At 37.5% G+C, this 19,293-nt stretch overlaps 1 protein-coding gene across 1 annotated transcript in view; it reads right to left on the bottom strand.

Moving 5' to 3' along the window:
* The window catches only part of ZNF782 (zinc finger protein 782), an 81,166-nt gene extending 76,476 nt beyond the window's left edge, over positions 1 to 4,690 (bottom strand). Inside the window, exons 1-2 of the mRNA XM_058695443.1 lie at positions 4,576 to 4,690; positions 2,398 to 2,453 (exon numbers count right to left, since the gene is read on the bottom strand). Coding sequence (XP_058551426.1) covers positions 2,398 to 2,453; positions 4,576 to 4,588 — 69 coding nt within the window. The 5' untranslated portion in view covers positions 4,589 to 4,690. The remainder of the gene's footprint in view (positions 1 to 2,397; positions 2,454 to 4,575) is intronic.
* Positions 4,691 to 19,293: the final 14,603 nt, after the last annotated feature.

The raw sequence follows: 19,293 nt of genomic DNA, 5'->3' as shown, positions 1-19,293 counted from the left end.
TAAAATCAGCACATCAATAGGAAAACAGGCAAGGGATAAACAGTTCAACAAGAAAGAAATATAAATGAATTACAATCAAAAAAAAAAATGTTCCACACCTCACTCATGAGAAGAGAAAGGCTTATAAAACGAAACAGATCTTTAAAATCACATTGGTAAAAATTTGGTAAATTTAACAGCATGCTCTATTTGCAAGGCTGTAGAAAAGAAACACATACTCTCAGGCTGTTAGCTCTACCCTAAATTACATCCAGAGTTGGACCACTTCAAAGTAACTAACACCCTTATGATCATCATTTCTTGGTAGGATTATAGAAGTAGGCTCCTATATTGTTCCCACTTCTAGTCTAGAGTCTATCTTCAGATAGTAGACAGTATTATTCTTGTGAACTGTAGTCAAAATTATCCTTTTGACATAGAAAGATAAAACCCCAAACCCTCAAAATCCTCCACATCACCTAACTAAACAGAAAGAGATACTGTGTTCATGAATTGGAAGACTCATTACGATCAAGATGTTAATTCTTCCCAAGTTGATCTGCATTACAGACACTGTGGATTCAGTGCAATCAAAATCAAAAGCTCAGCAGGCTTTTTTTTGAGACAGACAAGCTGATTTTCAAAACTGTCTACAAAGAGTAAGGACCTAGAATATCCCAAACAATTTAGAAAAACAACAAAGTTGGAAGACTCACATTATCTGATTTCAAGAGTTACTGTTAAGAGACAGTCATCAAGGTAGTATGGTATTAGCAAAAGGATTAACACAGATCATCAGAAGTGAATAGAGTCCAGACTCTATTCTGGACTCAGACATGCATTACTAATTGGTTTCCCACAGATGCCAAGGTAACTCAATGGAGAAAGGATATTTTTATCAAGACAGGGTGCTGAGAGGTGGGTATGCAAAGGTAGAGAGCACAATACAGCAAGTATATGTTCTTCTATTCCCAATATTTAGAGTCTGCTGCCAGCATAAAATATTAAGACCCTTAGACCCTGAAATTCTAGATTTGGACTGGGCCAACTAGAATCTATTTTGTGTTTTTCTGATTAGCGGCTTTTATGCTAAAATAAAATTTAAAAGCTGATCAAAGAAGGAATTACTAATACAACAAAGATTTTGAAATCCTAAGAGAATACTATTAATTAGTACATGAAAATACATGTAAAAATGCAAATAAAAATGGACAATTTTCTATGAAAATGTAATGACAAAAATTATATTAAGAAAAAAATACAGGGTGCCTAGCTGGCTCAGTCGGTTGAGCGTTCGACTCTTGATTTCAGCTCGGGTCATGATGCCAGGGTCATGGAATTGTGCCCCTTCCCAGGCTCTGCACTGAGCACGGAGTCTGTTTGAGACTCTCTCTCTCTCTCTCTCCCTCTGCCCCACTCCTTGCTCATGCACACTCTCTCTAAAATTAAAAAAAAGGGGGGGGGGGAGGGGGCTGCAAGTCTTTAAAAGAAAAAAATACAAATACAAATCCAGTATAGTCTTATGACTAACAAGTCAACAACCAAACATCCATGCAAAAAACCTGTGTAAGGTCCAAGTTTATAAGTGAATTTTACAAAATCCTCATGTAATACAATTTTCTCATCTAAATTCCTAGAAAAGAAAAGCAGAAAAGTTCTCCACTTACTTTCATGAGACTATGACCATGATACCATAATTGGACAGAAAAACAAGAAGGTAGAGTCTAAACCAACTTGTGGATACAGAGATAAAAACCCTGAATATAGCATTAGCAAAAAGCCTGAGGAAAATACGTAAGAAGCAACTTACCACACTTATTAGCAATGAGGATCTATACAGGAATTCAAGTTAAAATTAGAAAATACACTATTTACAGTATTTCTAGATTAAAGGAAATAAGCTATAGTTTTATTCTAATACATACACAAAAGGTAATCAATAATTCAATGTATATTTATGACTAACATGAAATCTTAGCAAACTGGTACACGGAGGGAACTTAACCCTACCCTAACAAAGGTTTCCTTCCAAAAGCTGAGGGCAGACTTCACAGTTGATAGTAAAACAGTGTATATTTTTACTCAAGATTGATGCAACCTATTTCTTTTTTTTAACTTTTTAATGTTTATTAATTTATTTTTTAGAGAGAGACAGAGACAGAGCACGAGCTGGGGAAGGGCAGAGGGACAGAGGAAGACAGAGAATCCAGAGCAGGCTCCAGGCACAGAGTCTGATGTGGGGCTTGAACTCATGAACCACGAAATCATGACCTGAGCAGAAGACGGACCCTTAACCGACTGAGCCACCCAGGTGCCCTGATGTGACCTATTTCTAGTTCTCCTTTTCCATTTAATGCACTGATCCTTCTAAACCTCATAAATCCAATATAATAAGTGGGGAATAAATGAAGAGCTCACCTGAGGTGTGTTCATTTTCTGTGGCTCTTGGGAGAGTGCAGAGAACTGTGGTCCAGCTGAGGGGACAGAAAGAAGACAGGGGTTCTGAGATCTGACCTTACAGCTCCTACATTCACTTCTCCAAATCTCAGCACCTCAGTCAAGGATCATTCTCCCTGCAGGCGTGGGGCCCTCTGGACATTGAAGAGGCATAAGAAGGATCATGTACAGGCAGCACATGTGTGACTCTAAAATGATCATGGGCTTAAATCTGCAGTTTTATACTGAGCAAACATAAACTCTGATTTAACAATAATGCATGTGTCCTTCTGACTGACACAAAGAAAAGCAACAGAAGATTAGATGAATTAAAATACACCAAAGAATGAGACACTACTTCCAGTAAAATTAACTTGCATGCATCATTTACATTATTTTTCTCAGTAACATTATTTACCGCCTGGTATAGACAATCCACGACAAGCCTACAAAAGACACTGGCTGCTTCAAGACAGGAAATTTTAATTGTTTGTTTCAGCTGTTATGTATTTTTCAAAAGGCCCCTTTGATAAGATGTTTTTGGTGACTTATGTATGAGAGAGTAAACTGTACTCTCCTCTCTCACAAACTGGGTTTTCCCAGATAAGTCACTCAACCTTTTAGGTTCAATGTCTTTAAAGCTTTCGAAAGAGAAGCAGGTAACTTTAGAAAACACTTTCCTTATCACTGCTCTGGGATCTTGTGAGGTGAGGATAATGTCATTAGTGTCACATGTGGTGATGGATAGGTGTGACAGCAGTACAATATCTGCAGAGTGGGGGCCATTTAAGGGAAGCGGAATTTTCTCCCTCTTCCTGGTTAAGGGTACCCCCAGACCTCGCCTTCACAAGCTCTCCAGAAGAAGTGGCCTCTCCTGAGTAGCCTGCCCCCACCAGGCCACCCCAGCTCACATCACTCTTCTCAAGGCTGGCCCAAACCCCCTACTGTCACACAGTGTGGTGGCTTCTGAAGATGGTGTTATCACTAAGTCTAGCTTATTCTGGACAAGGGGATCAGGAACTGCTTCTGACCCTGAAAATCTAGGATCTGCTCCTTTCTGGGCCCTTCTGTCTTTTTGAAGCTCCAGAGAGAGGTCTTAAGGTCAGAGGCATCCTCTCTTCCAGGTAAGACTCCTGTTCACAGAGGTCCTCTGCTTCCTACCTCACAAGGGTTTGTTTCAAGGCAATTGGGACATGGACCTAAAAAATAATTCATTTGAGGGGCAAAACTATGACTTTTGGAATTCGTTATAATATCAGACTTAAAGACAGCCTGTCAATGCAGAAGGGGTCAGGAACCTCTGTCTGACCCAAGGGACTGAAAAGACACTAAAAATCTCAGAATACTTTGACACATCATCAGATTCCACCTACATTCACTTTCCCTTATATCCTTGGGGACTTGGGGGCAAGCCACTTTGTGTTGTGCTGTGTTGCAATGCTGGTTTTAGGCAGATGTGATATTTAGACAATGCCTGAGGTTGGAAGTAAAGCACACCTGCCCCTGAATCCAAACTTCCTCACAGCTAGTTTGCGACCTGACAAACTTGACCACATCGTTCAACCAAGCTGAGCCTAGGTTTTGTTTTGTTTTGTTTTAAACGGTTGAAATGAAATGAAAAGAACACAGTGTCTTCTAACTATAAGAGCAGTTGTTATTTACTCAGTGAGTAGGGCTTGGCACTTGTCTAAGTTATGACTTCGATCTAAGTTTCAAATCAACCCCATGGAGCAGTCATATTAATAATACCATTTTGAGATGAGAAACCTGACTCTCTGCCGGATTCCTTCCATCGTCTCTGCTGAAATGTACCCGGGCCTTTTCTGGCTCCGAAGCTCAGGCTCTCACCGCAGACTCACGGTCACCAACAGCTTTATAAATGCACTTTCCCTCCCGCCAACACTAAGTCGGGCAGTAGGCCGGCCCGACCACACGGTCCCGGCACACCTAGGCTCTCACCGAGCACCTGCTCAGAACGGGGCTCAGCCCCATCGGCGCGCCCCAAGTCCGAGGGCCAGGGTTCTTCAGTCTACGCCCCCACCGGCCTGCCGGCGGCCGAGGGCTGGCCGGGGCAACTACCAGGGGTATCCCAAAGATTTCCCGCTTCCATCCCCAGACGCAAGCGCATCTCTCCCATAGAGACCTCCCCTGGACTCTCACCCCAGGTGCGCATCCTTTACTTTCGGAGCAAACCTGTGGGCTCCCAAACCGCTGGCCGGCAGATCCGAGACGAATGAGGAGGCGGGGCTACGACTACGCTAGCGCAGAAGGAGGCCCGAATTTTCTTCCCAGAGTGCCACGCGGTGAAGCCTAAGGATTCAAGACTACATTTCCCATAGATCTCCACGTCCACTTTTGGAGTCTCTCTTTTGGCATTTCCGCATTTTAGAAAGCTAGAGGTTGGTGTTCTCAATAGTCTCCTGCCCAGGTTTTCTCTGGGCCCAAATAGGTTAAGGGTGAAACTTGAATAGAGGATGCTCCTCTATTGGCTATCGACTGATGTATTTTCCTCCCTCAGGATATTTGGAGACAAGGGGGAAATGTGAATATGGATTGAATATTGAAAATACTAAAATGATGGTTACTTAGGTGAAGTGTGAAAAAAATTGAAGTTATGTAATTGTGTAAAAAAGATTGGCGTGACAACTGATTTAGGATTGAAATGATATAGCTGTAAAATTATAATTTTATAATTTTTCAACCTGGGACTTCCATCCTGTCCCTTTATTGCCACTGGTCCTGGTGCCCTTGGAGCTCAATTTAGAGGTTCTGCTGGGGGTCAAGAGGGGTGCTGCAATTGTAAATGTATATAGGAAAGCTGTTGGTTTTTATACACTAACATTGTTGGTGAATTCTCTTATTTCAGCAAATTTTTATGTTATCTTCGATTTCCATGTGCATAGACCAGTTTGCTTGTTCTTGTTGACGTTTATAATTCTTTGTCATTTCTGTAAGGAATTACAAATAGAAGCACAAAAATGCTGGTCAAACTATATTAAATCAATCAGTCATAATTGACTTTAACATAAAGATCGCTAATGGAGAGAAAGTGGTCACTACATATGCTCATGTAAGAAACATTTATTGATAACCTGCTGTGCAAGAGACATCATTCTAGATGCTGGGATAACAACATCAAATAAAAGAGATTAAATTCCCTATCCTCATGGACTTTGTGATCAGAATTGTTTTGAACATGAGGAGACTAATAGGTCTCCTCAAGAAAGAGGTGTCAATTGTCAAGAAACAATAGAACCTTGAGGAGAGTCTAATAAACAGGCCTTGAAAAACATGGGTAGGGTTGGTAAAGTGTCCTGTAACTAGTGATGATATGGAGGCATTATCACCACCAGGCCCATAGTGACTATAGGTAATTACCAGAATTTGGCAGAAAAGGCCACTCTTATGAGAGCTGTGGCCTTAGGAAGAGAAACATCATAATGGCTGTTACATGGCTCAGCACAGAGAGCCAAAGGAATAAATATCCAAACCTCACTGTACTCTTCCCTCTAATGCCCTATCCTCAGTTTTTATAAACCTCATTCAATACCTGTTCTAGAATTCCATCCACATATATCTTCTCCAGACCTTTTTGTCACCAAATTTCAAGTCTTGTGTAGCACCCTACCACTGAACAACTAATTGAACTATTGGACATGAATTCATATAAATATAAACTTAAGACATATTTCTTCTTCACAAAGTGAGTAACTAAATATACCTACTTAAACTCTGCCCACTGGGAAGATTTCAACACACATTTCAGAGCCACTGCTAAGTGAGACTGTAACTGCAGAAGCCATACTTCCAATGATGACACTCTACATTGTAGACTCAATTTGAAGTAAATTTGACTGGTATATAGTCACAGGTCTCCCTTGGGGACTCTTGGGGAATGATTAATTGTATGTACTTATGACTAAGTTATGAGGAATTTTGTCAAAGGAACCCAGTCTGCCCTTCAGTCAAAGCTTCCTGTCTGTAAAGTAGGAGATACCAAGGACTGGGAAAGAGTATCTGAATCCCTGTTATAATCACTTGTGTTAATTTTCTTCCCATGAGACCCAGAATTTCTTTTTTTTCTTTAAGTTTATTTATTTATTTATTTATTTATTTATTTAGAGAAAGAGGCAGAGAGAGGGAGAGAGAGAATCCCAAGCAGGCTCTGCACTCTCAGTATAGCAGAGGCTGACACAGGGCCTGATCTCATGAACCGTGAGATCAAAACCTGAGCCCAAATCAAGAGTTGGATGCTTAACCAACTTTGCCACCCAGCTCCCTGCCCCAAGACCCAGAATTTCATATATAGATATATATCTTAAGAAATATCTCAATAAGGTAGCCACCTACTTAACTTCAATGGATCAAAGAGCCACCACTGCAGATCCCTTCAGGTCACCAAAAAAGATGAATTCACATGAGAACTACTCAGAGGGCTTTTAAAAAATATTTGTCAGGATCCCATTAGAGAAACACAGGCATATCTCAAAGATATAGTGGGTTTGGTTCCAGGCTACCACAATAAAGTGAATATTGCAATAAAGTGAGTCAAATGAATTTTTTTTGTTTCCCAATGTATAACACTTATGCTATATTTATACTATATTGTTGTTTGATAAATGAGCAATAGCATTATGTCTTAAAAAACAATGTACATATCTTAATTAAAAATATTTTATAGCTATAAAATGCTAACTATCATCTGAACTTTCAGCAACACATAATCATTGATCACAGATCACCATAACAAATAGAATAATAAAGTTTGAAACATTGTGAGAATTACCAAAATGTGACACAGAGGCATGAAGTGAGCAAATGATGTTGGAAAATGGTGCTAATAGACTTGCTCAATGCAGGATTGACACAAACCTTCAATTTGTAAAAAACACAATATCTGCAAAGTGCAATAACGTGCAATAAAATGAGTTATGTCTGTATATATTTCTTTGGTATGAAATGCACCATGGTTGCTCCTGAGTCCACAGTGAATATACATCTATTGATAAATTTGGCCTTGTCCAAAAACAATTCATCCTTCTTGGCCTAATACCCTAAGGATCCACCTTCATATATGCTACCTAGTTTCTGCTTATACTATTGAGCAAGATCTTGAGTTCGTGGGGGCACCTGGGTGGCTCAGTCGGTTAAGCGTCCGACTTCAGCTCAGGTCATGATCTCGCGGTCCGTGAGTTCGAGCCCCGCGTCGGGCTCTGTGCTGACAGCTCAGAGCCTGGAGCCTGTTTCAGATTCTGTGTGTGTCTCTCTCTCTGCCCCTCCCCTGTTCATGCTCTGTCTCTCTCTGTCTCAAAAATAAATAAACGTTAAAAAAAATTTAAAAAAAAAAAAAAAAAAAAAAAGATCTTGAGTTCGTGTGTGCGTGTGTGTGTGTGTGTGTGTGTGTGTGTGTGTGTGTTTTAATTTCTGGATTAGCCCTTGCAATTTTCCTTCTGAGCATAGCTGGGTTTTTATTCTCACTATAGGCCTGGAGCCAGCAAGGGAGGTTGTACAGGCAAAGCCTGAGGACAGCGTGCATTCCTTTTTAGGGGTAATTTGTATTAGGGCCACCCCTTAGGATTTAGAGAGAAAGAGAGCCACTGTCAGAAGTCAGTTAACCTTCATTTTTTTCTCAGCTCCTCACAAACAGCGATTTTTAGTAAATCTTAAAAGCCTTAAAATTGCAGAGTGTGCCAAGTACAATGAAACCTGAACTACCCTGCAAGCCTCAAAGGCCTAATTTGCTTTTTTTTTTTTTTTGAGAGAGAGAGAGAGGGAGAAAGAGAGAGAGAGACAAAGAGAAAGAGAGAGAGAGAGAGAGAGAGAGAGAGAGCAGAAGCAAGGGAGGGACAGAGAGAGAGAGACAGGGAGGGAGACATAGAATCCAGAATCCGAAGCAAGACCCAGGCTCTGAGCTATCAGCACAGAGCCAGATGTGGGGCTCGAACCCACAGACCGTGAGATCATGATCTGAGCTAAAGTCGGATGCACAACTGACTGAGCCCCCCAGGTGCCCCTAACTTGCTTTTGATCCTAGTTGTACACCAAAGGCAAAGTGTACAGAGCAGAGAATAGCTGTTTCAACCAACTACTAATAGACGTTTGACCATATCCTTCTTTTCTGATAATAACTTTGGGCTTCCTGGATACCAGATAATCCACCTAAGTGAAGGAATAATTCACTTGATCTTTCCTTACCTTGATCTTTTTTTTTTTTTTTACTGATTTAAATGTTTTCTTAAATTTTTTATTTTATTTTATTTTTTAAATTTACATCCAAGTTAGTTAGCATATAGTGCAACAATGATTTCAAGAGTAATTTCCTTAATGCCCCTTACTCATTTATCCATTTAGCACCTCCCACCACCCCTCCAGTAACCCTATGTTTGTTCTCCATATTTAAGAGACTCTTATGTTTTGTTCCCCTCCCTGTTTTTATATTATCTTTGCTTCCCTTCCCTTGTGTTCATTTGCTCTGTGTCTTAAAGTCCTCATATGAGTGAAGTCATATGATAGTTGTCTTTCTCTAACTGACTAATTATGCTTAGCATAATAGTTCTATCCATGTAGTTGCAAATGGCAACATTTCATTCTTTTTGATTGCCGAGTAATACTCCATTGTATATATATACCACCTCTTCTTTATCCATTCATCCATCAATGGACATTTGGACTCTTTCCATTCTTTGGCTACTGTTGACAGTGCTACTATAAACATGGGGGTGCATGTACCCCTTTGAAACAGCATCCCTGTATCCCTTGGATAAATACCTAAGAGTACAATTGCTGGGTCATAGGGTAGTTCTATTTTTAATTTTTTGAGAAACCTCCATACTGTTCCTCAGGGTGGCTGCACCAGTTTGCATTCCCACCAGCAGTGCAAAAGAGATCCTCTTTCTCTGCATCCTCGCCAGCATCTGATGTTGCCTGAGTTTTTAATGTTAGCCATTCTGACAGGTGTGAGGTGGTATCTCATTGTGGTTTTGATTTGTATTTCCCTGATGATGAGTGATGTTGAGCATTTTTTCATGTGTCAGTTGGCCATCTGGATGTCTTCCTTGGAGGAGTGTCTATTCATGTTTTTTGCCTGTTTCTTCACTGAATTATTTGTTTTTTGGGTGTTGAATTTGCTAAGTTCTTTATAGATTTTGGATACTAACCCTTTGTCTGATAGTCATTTGCAAATATCTTCTCCCATTCCTTCAGTTGCCTTTTAGTTTTGCTGATTGTTTCCTTCGCTGTGCAGAAGCTTTTTATTTTGATGAGGTCCCAATAGTTCACTTTTGCTTTTGTTTCCCTTGCCTCTGGAGAAGAAGTTTCTGCGGCCATGGTCAAAGAGGTTTTTGCTGCTTTCTCCTTGAGGATTTTAATGGTTTCCTGTCACATTTAGGTCTTTCATCTGTTTTGAGTTTATTTTTGTGTATGATGTAAGAAAGAGGTCCAGGTTCATTCTTCTGCATGTCACTGTCCTGTTTTCCCACCACCACTTGCTGAAGAGACTGTCTTTATTCCATTGGATATTCTTTTCTGCTTTGTCAAAGATCGTCACCTTGATCTTGACCTTACTCTAAATCCACTCTACCAGGGATTGGGGGAGAAGGTGTAATTACCTGACATCCATCCCCGTATGGGTAGTGATAATTTTATAAATGACATTACAGAACTGTAATGTCTCTCTTGAAGATATTCTTGTATTCAAATCTTATCTGAATGAGTACATGACATAAATTCCATCTATTGAGAGCCCAAATATATTGGATCACTTTTTAATCTGTTGAGTCAACTCCATCTTGGAAATCTCTTTCCGGATTTCTGTCACTATAGATTTGTTTTGTCTTCTCTAGAGTTTCATGCAAAAGGAATCACACAGTGTATACTATTTTGTGGTAACTTTAAAAAACATTTTTTAAAAATGTTTATTTATTTTTGAGAGAGAGAGAGAGAGAGACAGACAGAATGTGAGCGGGTGAGGGGCAGAGAGAGGGAGACACAGAATCTGAAGCAGGCTCCAGTCTCTGAGCTGACAGCACAGAGCTGGATGTGGGGCTCCAACCCACGAACCTTGTGAGATCATGACCTTAGCAAAGTTGGGCGCTTAACAGACAGAGCCATCCATGCGCCCCCTTGTGGTGGCTTTTTAAAAGTTCAGGGTAATAATTTAGAAATTCATCTTATAGTTGAATTCCAGCAATGCAGAAACAGCTCACACAGGGAGAAACAACTGCTTATGGGATCAAGACGTACTCATTGTGCCAAATGGTTTGAATTCAAAGACATGTACTCATTCCAATTTCCTAGTTCTTAGACTTTCCCAATAAATGTCTAAAATTTCATCTAATATGCTTCCTCAAGTTGTGGGTACAATAGTAACTGTGATTCTTTGAAGAAATAGTGACCTCAAACTACCTAAATTTGTTTAAAAAAATATTAAATTATGCATCCAAGAAGTTTAACGAACCATAATTAGGACATATTCAAAGAGATTTATACCTAGACACATCATAGCCAAAGTGTTGAAAGCCACACACACAAAGAAAAAAATCTTAAAAGAAGCAAGAGAAAAACAACTTGATATGTGCAAGGGTGCATCAATATAGAAAATGTCTAAGTTCCCATCAGACAAAAATGACCCTAGAAGGCAGTGGAATGATATATTCAAAATACTGAAAGAAAAACTGCTAATAAGGAATTTTTTATCCAGTGAAACTATCTACCAGTTATAAAGGTAAAATAAGGACATTCCAAAATTTAAAAAGATTGAGAGAACTCCTTGATATCAGAACTGATTTATGAAAAATACTAAAGAAAATTCTTTGGAACGTAGAAGAGAATGATACCAGATGGTAGCTCAAATTGGAAGAAATGAAAAGTGTAGAAGAAATCAATATCCATGTTAAAAATAAAATAATCTAAATATATTTTCACATTTCTTCTGTTAAATTCTTTAAAATATATAACTGTGTAAATAAATAATTATAACATTGTAATGTTGGTTTTGTAAAATATACAGATGTAATATATATGAAAATAATAGCACAAGAGGGGAAAAGAATAGAGTTATGTTGGAGAAAATATTTTATATTTCATGGGAATCAAGTTAACATCAATTTGAAATAAACTGTAATGAGTTAAGATGCATTTTGGAATTTCTAGAGCACGCACTACTAAAAATATAGTAAAAAAATTATTAGAGGAATTAAGATGATATACTAAAAGATTTATTTAATACAAAAGAAGTTAGTAAAGGAGGAAAATAGGAACAAGACAGTTAAAGACATAACAAAATGGCAACTGTAACTCTGACCCTATTAACAACTGCACTAAATATGAATTGTCCAAACAACCCAACTAAAAAGCAGAGATTGGCAAAATAGGTAATAATGTAAGATCCAACTATAACAATTTACAAAGGACACACATTAGATTCAAAGACACACAGGTTGAAAGCAAAAAAATGGAAAAGATATACCATGCAAATAACAACCAACAGACAGATGGAGAGGTTGTACTAATACTGGACAATGTAGGATTTAAAAAACTTTTATTTAAATTCCAATTAGAGGGGCGCCTGGTCAGTCGGTTAAGCGTCCGACTTCAGCTCAGGTCACGATCTCACGGTCCGTGAGTTCGAGCCCCGCATCGGGCTCTGGGCTGACGGCTCAGAGCCTGGAGCCTGCTTCCGATTCTGTGTCCTCCCTCTCTCTGCCCCTCCCCCATTCATGCTGTCTCTCTCTGTCTCAAAAATAAATAAAAGTTTAAAAAAAATTTTTTTAAAAATAAATTCCAATTAGTTAATATACAGTGTAATATTAGTCTCAGGTGTGTAATACAGTGATTCAACACTTCTATACAATATATGGTGCTCGCGACAAGTGCACTCCTTAATTCTCATCACCTATTTAACCCATCCCCTCAACCTCCTCTCTGGTAACCACCAGTTTGTTCTGTATAGTTCAGTCTGTTTTATTGTTTGCCTCCCTATCTCTCTCTTTTTTTCCCCTTTTGCTCATTTATTTCTTAAATTCCACATATGAGTGAAATCATGTGGTATTTGTCTTTCTCTGACTTTTTTCACTTAGCATAATACACTCTATCTCCATCCACATTGTTACAAATGTCAAGACTTCACTTGTTTTATGGGTGAGTAATTCCATTGTGTATATATACCACATCTTTATTCACTCATCAGTTGATGGACATTTGGGCTCTTTCCATAATTTGGCTATTGTTGATAATGCTGCTATAAACATCAGGGTACACCTGTCCTTATGAATCAGTATTTTTGTATGTTTTTGATAAATACCTAGTAGTGCAATTTCTGGGTCATAGGGTAGCTCTATTTTTAACTTTTTAAGGAATCTCCATATTGTTTTCCACAGTGGTTGACCAGTTTGCATTCCTACCAACAGTGTAAGAGGGTTCCCCTTTCTTTGCATCCTCACCAACATCTATTGTTTCTTTTATTGTTAATTTTAGCCATTCTGACAGGTGAAATGAAAGTCAAAACCCAATGGTCCGAAATCTGTGCCATGCAGCAAAAGTAGTCATAAGAGAGAAGTTTATAGCAATACAGGCTTACATCAAAAGCAAAAAAAATCTCAAATACAAAATCTAACCTTACACTTAAAAGAGCTGGAAAAAGAACAAGTTAAGCCTAAAGCCAGCAGAAGAAGGGAAATAATAAAGATTAGAGCAGAAATAAATGATATAGAAACAACAAGAACAAAAACATTAGAACACAGCAATGAAACTAAGAGCTAGTTCTTTGAAAGAATTAATAAAATAGGTAAATCCCTAGCCAGATTTATCAAAAAGAAAAAAGAAAGGACCCAATAGATAAAATCATGAATGAAAGAGGAGAGATCACAACCAACACCACAGAAATACAAACAATTATAAGAGAACACTAGAAAAATTATATGCCAAAAAATTGGGCAATCTGGAAGAAATGGATAAATTCCTAGAAACATAGAAACATAATTTCCTAGAAACATTCCTACCAAAACTGAAACAGGACGGAATGGAAATTTTCAACAGATCCATAACCAGTAAAATTTAATCAGTAATCAAAAATCTGCCACCAAACAAAAGTCCAGGTCCAGATGACTTCCCACAAGACTTCTACCAAACATTTTAAGAAGAATTAATACCTCTACTTCTCAAATTGTTCCAAAAATATAAATGGAAGAAAACTTCCAAACTCATTCCAGAAAGCCAGCATTACCTTGATTCCAAAACCAAAGACCCCAATAAAAAAGAGAATTACAGGCCAATATCCCTGATGAACATGATGCAAAAACTCTCAATAAAATAGCAAATTGAATCCAATAGGTCTTTCAACTTCTCGCTTAAGTTTATTCCCAAGTATTCTTTTTGGTGCAATTGTAAATGGGAAATATTTTATTAATTTCACTTTCTGCTACTTTGTTATTAATGTATAGAAATTCAACAGATTTCTGTACATTGATTTTGTGTCCTGCAACCTTACTGAATTCATTTATCAGTTTTAGTCATTTTTGGTTTTTTTTGTTTTGTTTTTTGTTTTTTTTTTTTTTTTGTGAAGTCCTTAAGGCTTTCTATATACAGTATCATGTCATCTGCAAATAGTGAAAGTTTTACTTCCTCATCACCAATTTGGATGTCTTTTATTTATTTTTCATGTCTGACTGTTGTGTCTCAGCACTTTCAGTACAATGTTGAATTAAAGTGGTGAGAGTTGATATCCTTGTCTTGTTCCTGACCTTAGGGGAAAAGCTATTTGTTTTTTCCCAATGAAGATGATATTAGCTGTGGGTTTTTCATACATGGCCTTTATTATGTTGAGCTATGTTCCCTCTAAACCTACTCCATTAAGGGTTTTTATCATGAATGGATGTTGTATTTTGCCAAATACCTTTCTGGATCTATAGAAATGATTGTATGGTTTTTATCCTCTTCTTTTTTATTTTTATTTTTTATTTTTTAAAAGTGTTTATTATTTATTTTGAGAGAGAGTGCAATTGGGGGAGGGGCAGAGAAAGAGAGAGAGAGAGGAAGAGAGACTCTCAAGGAAGCTCTGTGCTGTCAGAACAGAGCCTGACATGGGGCTTGATCTCACAAACCATGAGATCATGACGAAACAAAATCGAGAGGTGGACACTTAACCAACTGAACCACACAGGAGTCCCCTCTTCTTTTTTTTTAAATGCAATGTTTTAAAAAAATATTTATTTAAATTCAGGTTAATTAACATATTATGTAGTATTGGTTTCAGGAGTATAACCCAGTGATTCATTACTTACACATAACACTCCATGTTCATCCCAAGCACCCTCCTAAATGCCTATCACCCATTTAGCCCTTTCCCCACCCACCTCTCCTCCAGAAACCCTCAGTTTGTACTCTGTATTTAAGAGTCTCTTATGGTTTACCATCCTCTCTGTTTTTATCTCTTTTTTTCCTTCCCTTCCCCTATGTTCATCTGTTTTGTTTTTTCATTCCTCATATGACTGAAATCATATATTTGTCTTTCTCTAACAGACTTTTTTCATTTAGCATAATATACTCTAGTTCCATCCATTGTTGCAAACAGCAAGATTTCATTCTTTTTGATCGTTGAGTAATATTCCACTGTGTGTGTGTGTGTATATATATATATATATATATATATATATATATATATATATACCACATCTTCTTTATCCACTCATCAGTTGATGGACATTTGGGCACTTTCCACAATTTGGCAATTATTGATAATGCTGCTATAAACACCAGGGTACACATGTCCCTTTGAATCAGTCTTTTTGCATCTTTTGGATAAGTAACTAGTAATGCAATTTCTGGGTTGTAGGGTAGTTCTATTTTTAATTTTTTGAGAAATCTCCATACTGTTCTTCAGAATGGTTGACCAGTTTGCATTCCCACCAACAGTGCAAAAGAGATCCCCTTCCTCAGCATCTTCCTGAGTTCTTAATTTTAGCCATTCTGACAGGTGTGAGGTGGTATCTCATTGTGGTTTTGATTGTATTTTCCTGGCGATGAGTGATGTTGAACATCTTTTCATGTGTCTGTTAGCCATCTGGATGTCTTCAAAAAGTGTCTGTTCATGTCTTCTGCCCATTTCTTCACTGGATTATTTGGTTTTTAGGGTGTTGAGTTTGACAAGTTCTTTATAGATTTTGGATGCTCACACTTTATCTGATATGTCATTTGCAAATATCTTCTCCAATTATGTTGCCTGCCTTTTAGTTTTTTGATTGTTTCCTTTGTTGTGCAGGTTTTTATCTTGATGAGGTCCCAATAGTTCATTTTTTATTTTGTTTCCCTTGCCTATGGAGATATGTCTCGTCAGAAGTTGATTTAGCCAAGGTCAAAGAGTTTGCTGCCTGATTTGTCCTGTAGGATTTTGATGATTTCTTATTTTACATTTAGGTCTTTCATTCATTTTGAATTTATATTTGCGTATGGTGTAAGAAAGTGGTCAAGTTTCATTCTTCTGCATGTTTCTGTCCAGTAATCCCAACACCACTTGTTGAACAGACTGTGTTTTTCCATTGGATATTCTTTCCTGCTTTGTTGAAGATTAGTTGGCCATCTTTTGGGTCCATTTCTGGGTTTTCTATTTTGTTCCATTGATCTGAGTGTCTATTTTTGTGCCAACACTGTACTGCCTTGATGATTACAGCTTTAATAAGGCTTGAAGTCTGGAATTATGATGGCTTCAGCTGTGATTTCCTTTTTCAACATTGGCTACTCGGGGTCTTTTTTGGTTCCATACAAATTTTAAAATTGTTTTTCTACCTCTGTGAAGAATACTAGTGTTATTTTGATAGGGATTGCACTGAGTGTGTTGATTTCTTTGGGTAGTATAGACATTTTAACAATATTTGTTGTTCCAATCCATAAGCATGGAATGTTTTTCCATTTCTTTGTGTCATTTTCAGTTTCTATCATAAGCTTTCTATTATTTTCAGGCTATAGACCCTTTACCTCTTGGTTAGGTTTATTCTTAGGTATCTGGATTTTGAAGCAATTGTAAGTGGAATTGATTCCTTGATTTCTCTTTCTACTGCTTCAGAAATGCAACCAATTTCTGTACATTGATTTTATATCCTGTGACTTTGCTGAATTCATGTATCCATTCTAGCTGTTTTTTGGTAGAGTTGTTTGGGGTTTCCATGTAGAGTATTATGTCATCTGTGAAGAGTGAAAGTTTGACTTCTTCCTTACCTATTTGGATGCCTTTTCTTTTTTCTTTGTTGTCTGATAGCTGAGGATAGGACTTCCAGTACTGTGTTGAATAGCAATGGTGAGAGTGGACATCCCTATTGTGTTCCTGACCTTAGTGAGAAAGCTCTTAGTTTTTCCCCATTGAGGATGATGTTAGCCTTGCGTATATGGTTTTTTGATGTTGAGGTATGTTCCTTCTATCCCTACTTCCTTGAGGGATTTTATCAAGAAAGGATGCTGTATTTTGTCAAATGCTTTTTCTGTATCTATTAAGAGGGTTCTATGGTTCCTGTCATTTCCTTTATTAATGTGGTGTATTATGTTGATTGATTTGCAAATACTGAACCAGTCCTTAAGCCCAGGAATGAATCCCACTTGATCAGGGTGAATAATTCTTTTAATGTACTGTTGAATTCGATTTTCTAGTCTCTTGCTGAGAATTTTTGCATCCAGTTTCATCAGAGATATTGGCCCATAATTCTCCTTTTTAGTGAGGTGTTTATCTAGTTTTGGAATCAAGGTAATGCTGGCTTCATAGAATGAGTTTGGAAGCTTTCCTGCCATTTTTATTTTTTGGATCAGTTAGCAAAGAATAGGTATTAACTCTTCTTTAAATGTCTGGTAGAATTTTCCATGGGAGCCATTTGGCCCAGGAGATTTTTGATAACTGATTCAATTGCTTTGCTTGTTATGGGTCTGTTCAAATTTTTTACTTCTTCCTGTTTCATTTTTGGTAGTGTGTGAGTTTTTAGGAATTTATGCATTTCTTCCAGATTTCCCAGTTTGTCAGCATGTAAGTTTTCATAATATTGTCTTATAATTGTATTTCTGCAGTGCTGGTTGTGATCTCTCCTCTTTAATTTGTGATTTCATCTATTTGGGTCCTCTCTTGTTTCTTTTTGATAAGTCTGGCTAGAGGCGTTATCAATTTTATTTATTCTTTCAAATAACTAGCATTTAATTTCATTATCTATTCTATTTTTTTTTCTTTCTATATTGTTTATTTCTGGTTTAATTTTTATTATTTCCCCTCTTCTGCAGACTTTAGGCTTTATTTGCTGCATCTTTTCTAGCTCCTTTAGGTGTGATGTTAGGTTGTGCATTTGGGACCTTTATTGCTCCTTGAGGTAGCCCTGAATAGCAATGTACTTTCCTGTTAGGACTGCCTTTGCTGCATCCCAAAGGGTTTGACCATCGTGTTTTCATTTTCATTGGCATTCATATATTTTTAAAAAAATTTTTCTTTAATTTCCTGGTTAACCCATTCATTCTTTACTAAGATGTTCTTTAACCTCCATGTATTGGAGGACTTTCCAATTTTTTTCTTGTGGTTGATTTCAAATTTCATATCTTTGTGATCTGAAAATATGCATGCTATGATCTTGATCCTTTGTACCTGTTGAGGGCTGATTTGTCAACCAGTATGTGATCTGTTTTGGAGAATATTCCATGTGCACTTAGGGAAAATGTGAATTCTGCTGCTTTAGGGTGAAATGTTCTGAATATACCTGTTAAGTCCTCTGGTCCAGTGTGTCATTCAAAGCCATTGTTTCCTTATTGGTTTTCTGCTTACATGATCTGTTTATTACTGTAAGTGTGGTATTAAAGTCCCCTAGCTTTATAGTAATATTATCAATGAGTTTCTTTACATTTGTGAGTAATTGATTTATATATTTGTGTGTTATCAAGTTAAGGGCATAAATATTTATAATTGTTAGCTTTTCTTAATGGATAGACCCCTTAATTATGATATAATGACATTCTTGTTACAGTCTTTGTTTTAAAATCTAGTTTGTCTGGTATAAGTATGGGTTCTCCAGCTTTCTTTCGATGTTCTTTAGCACGATAGATGGTTTTCCATCCCCTTACTTTCAATCTGTAGTTGTCTTTAGGTCTAAAATGAGTCACATATAGGTGGGTTTTGTTTTTTATTATCCATTCTGATACCCTATTTCTTTTGATTGAAGCATTTAGTCATTTTAAATTCAGAGTGATTATTGAAAGATATGAATTTAGTCCCATTGTGTCACCTTTAGAGTTGGTATTTCTGGTGATGTTCTCTGGTCCTTTGTAGTCTTTGCTGCTTTGGTCTTCTTCTTTTTTTTTTTCCTGTACTCAGAGATTCCCCTTAAAATTTCTTGAAGGGGTGGTTTAGTGGTCATAAATTCCTTTAGTTTTTGTCTGGGAAACTCTTTATCTCTCCTTCTATTCTGAATGACAGTCTTGCTGGATAAGAATTCTTGGCTGCATACTTTCCCCAGCCAGCACATTGAATATTTCTTGCCATTCCCTTCTGGCCTGCCAAGTCAGTAGACAGGTATGCTGCTAACCTTATGTGTCTACCCTTTTAGGTTAAGTATCTTTAGTCGCTAACTGCTTTCCAAATTCTCTCTTTATCTTTGTATTTTGCAAGTTTCACTATGGTACGTTATGGTGTTGACTTGTTTTTGTTGATCTTGAGAGGAGTTCTCTATGCCTCTTTGACTTGAATTCCTGTTTCCTTCCCCAGATTAAGGAAGTTATCAAATATAATTTTTTAAATAAACTTTCTGCTCCTTTTTCCTGCTCTTCCTCTTCTGGGCCTCCTATGATATGGATACTGTTTCATTTTATGGAATCACTATGTTCTCTAAGTCTCCCCTCATGATCTAATAATTTCTTTTCCAACTT

This window comes from Neofelis nebulosa, chromosome 12 (assembly GCF_028018385.1).
Source record: "Neofelis nebulosa isolate mNeoNeb1 chromosome 12, mNeoNeb1.pri, whole genome shotgun sequence".
Lineage (NCBI taxonomy): Eukaryota > Metazoa > Chordata > Mammalia > Carnivora > Felidae > Neofelis > Neofelis nebulosa.
This window is presented reverse-complemented; position numbering and strand designations above follow the sequence as displayed.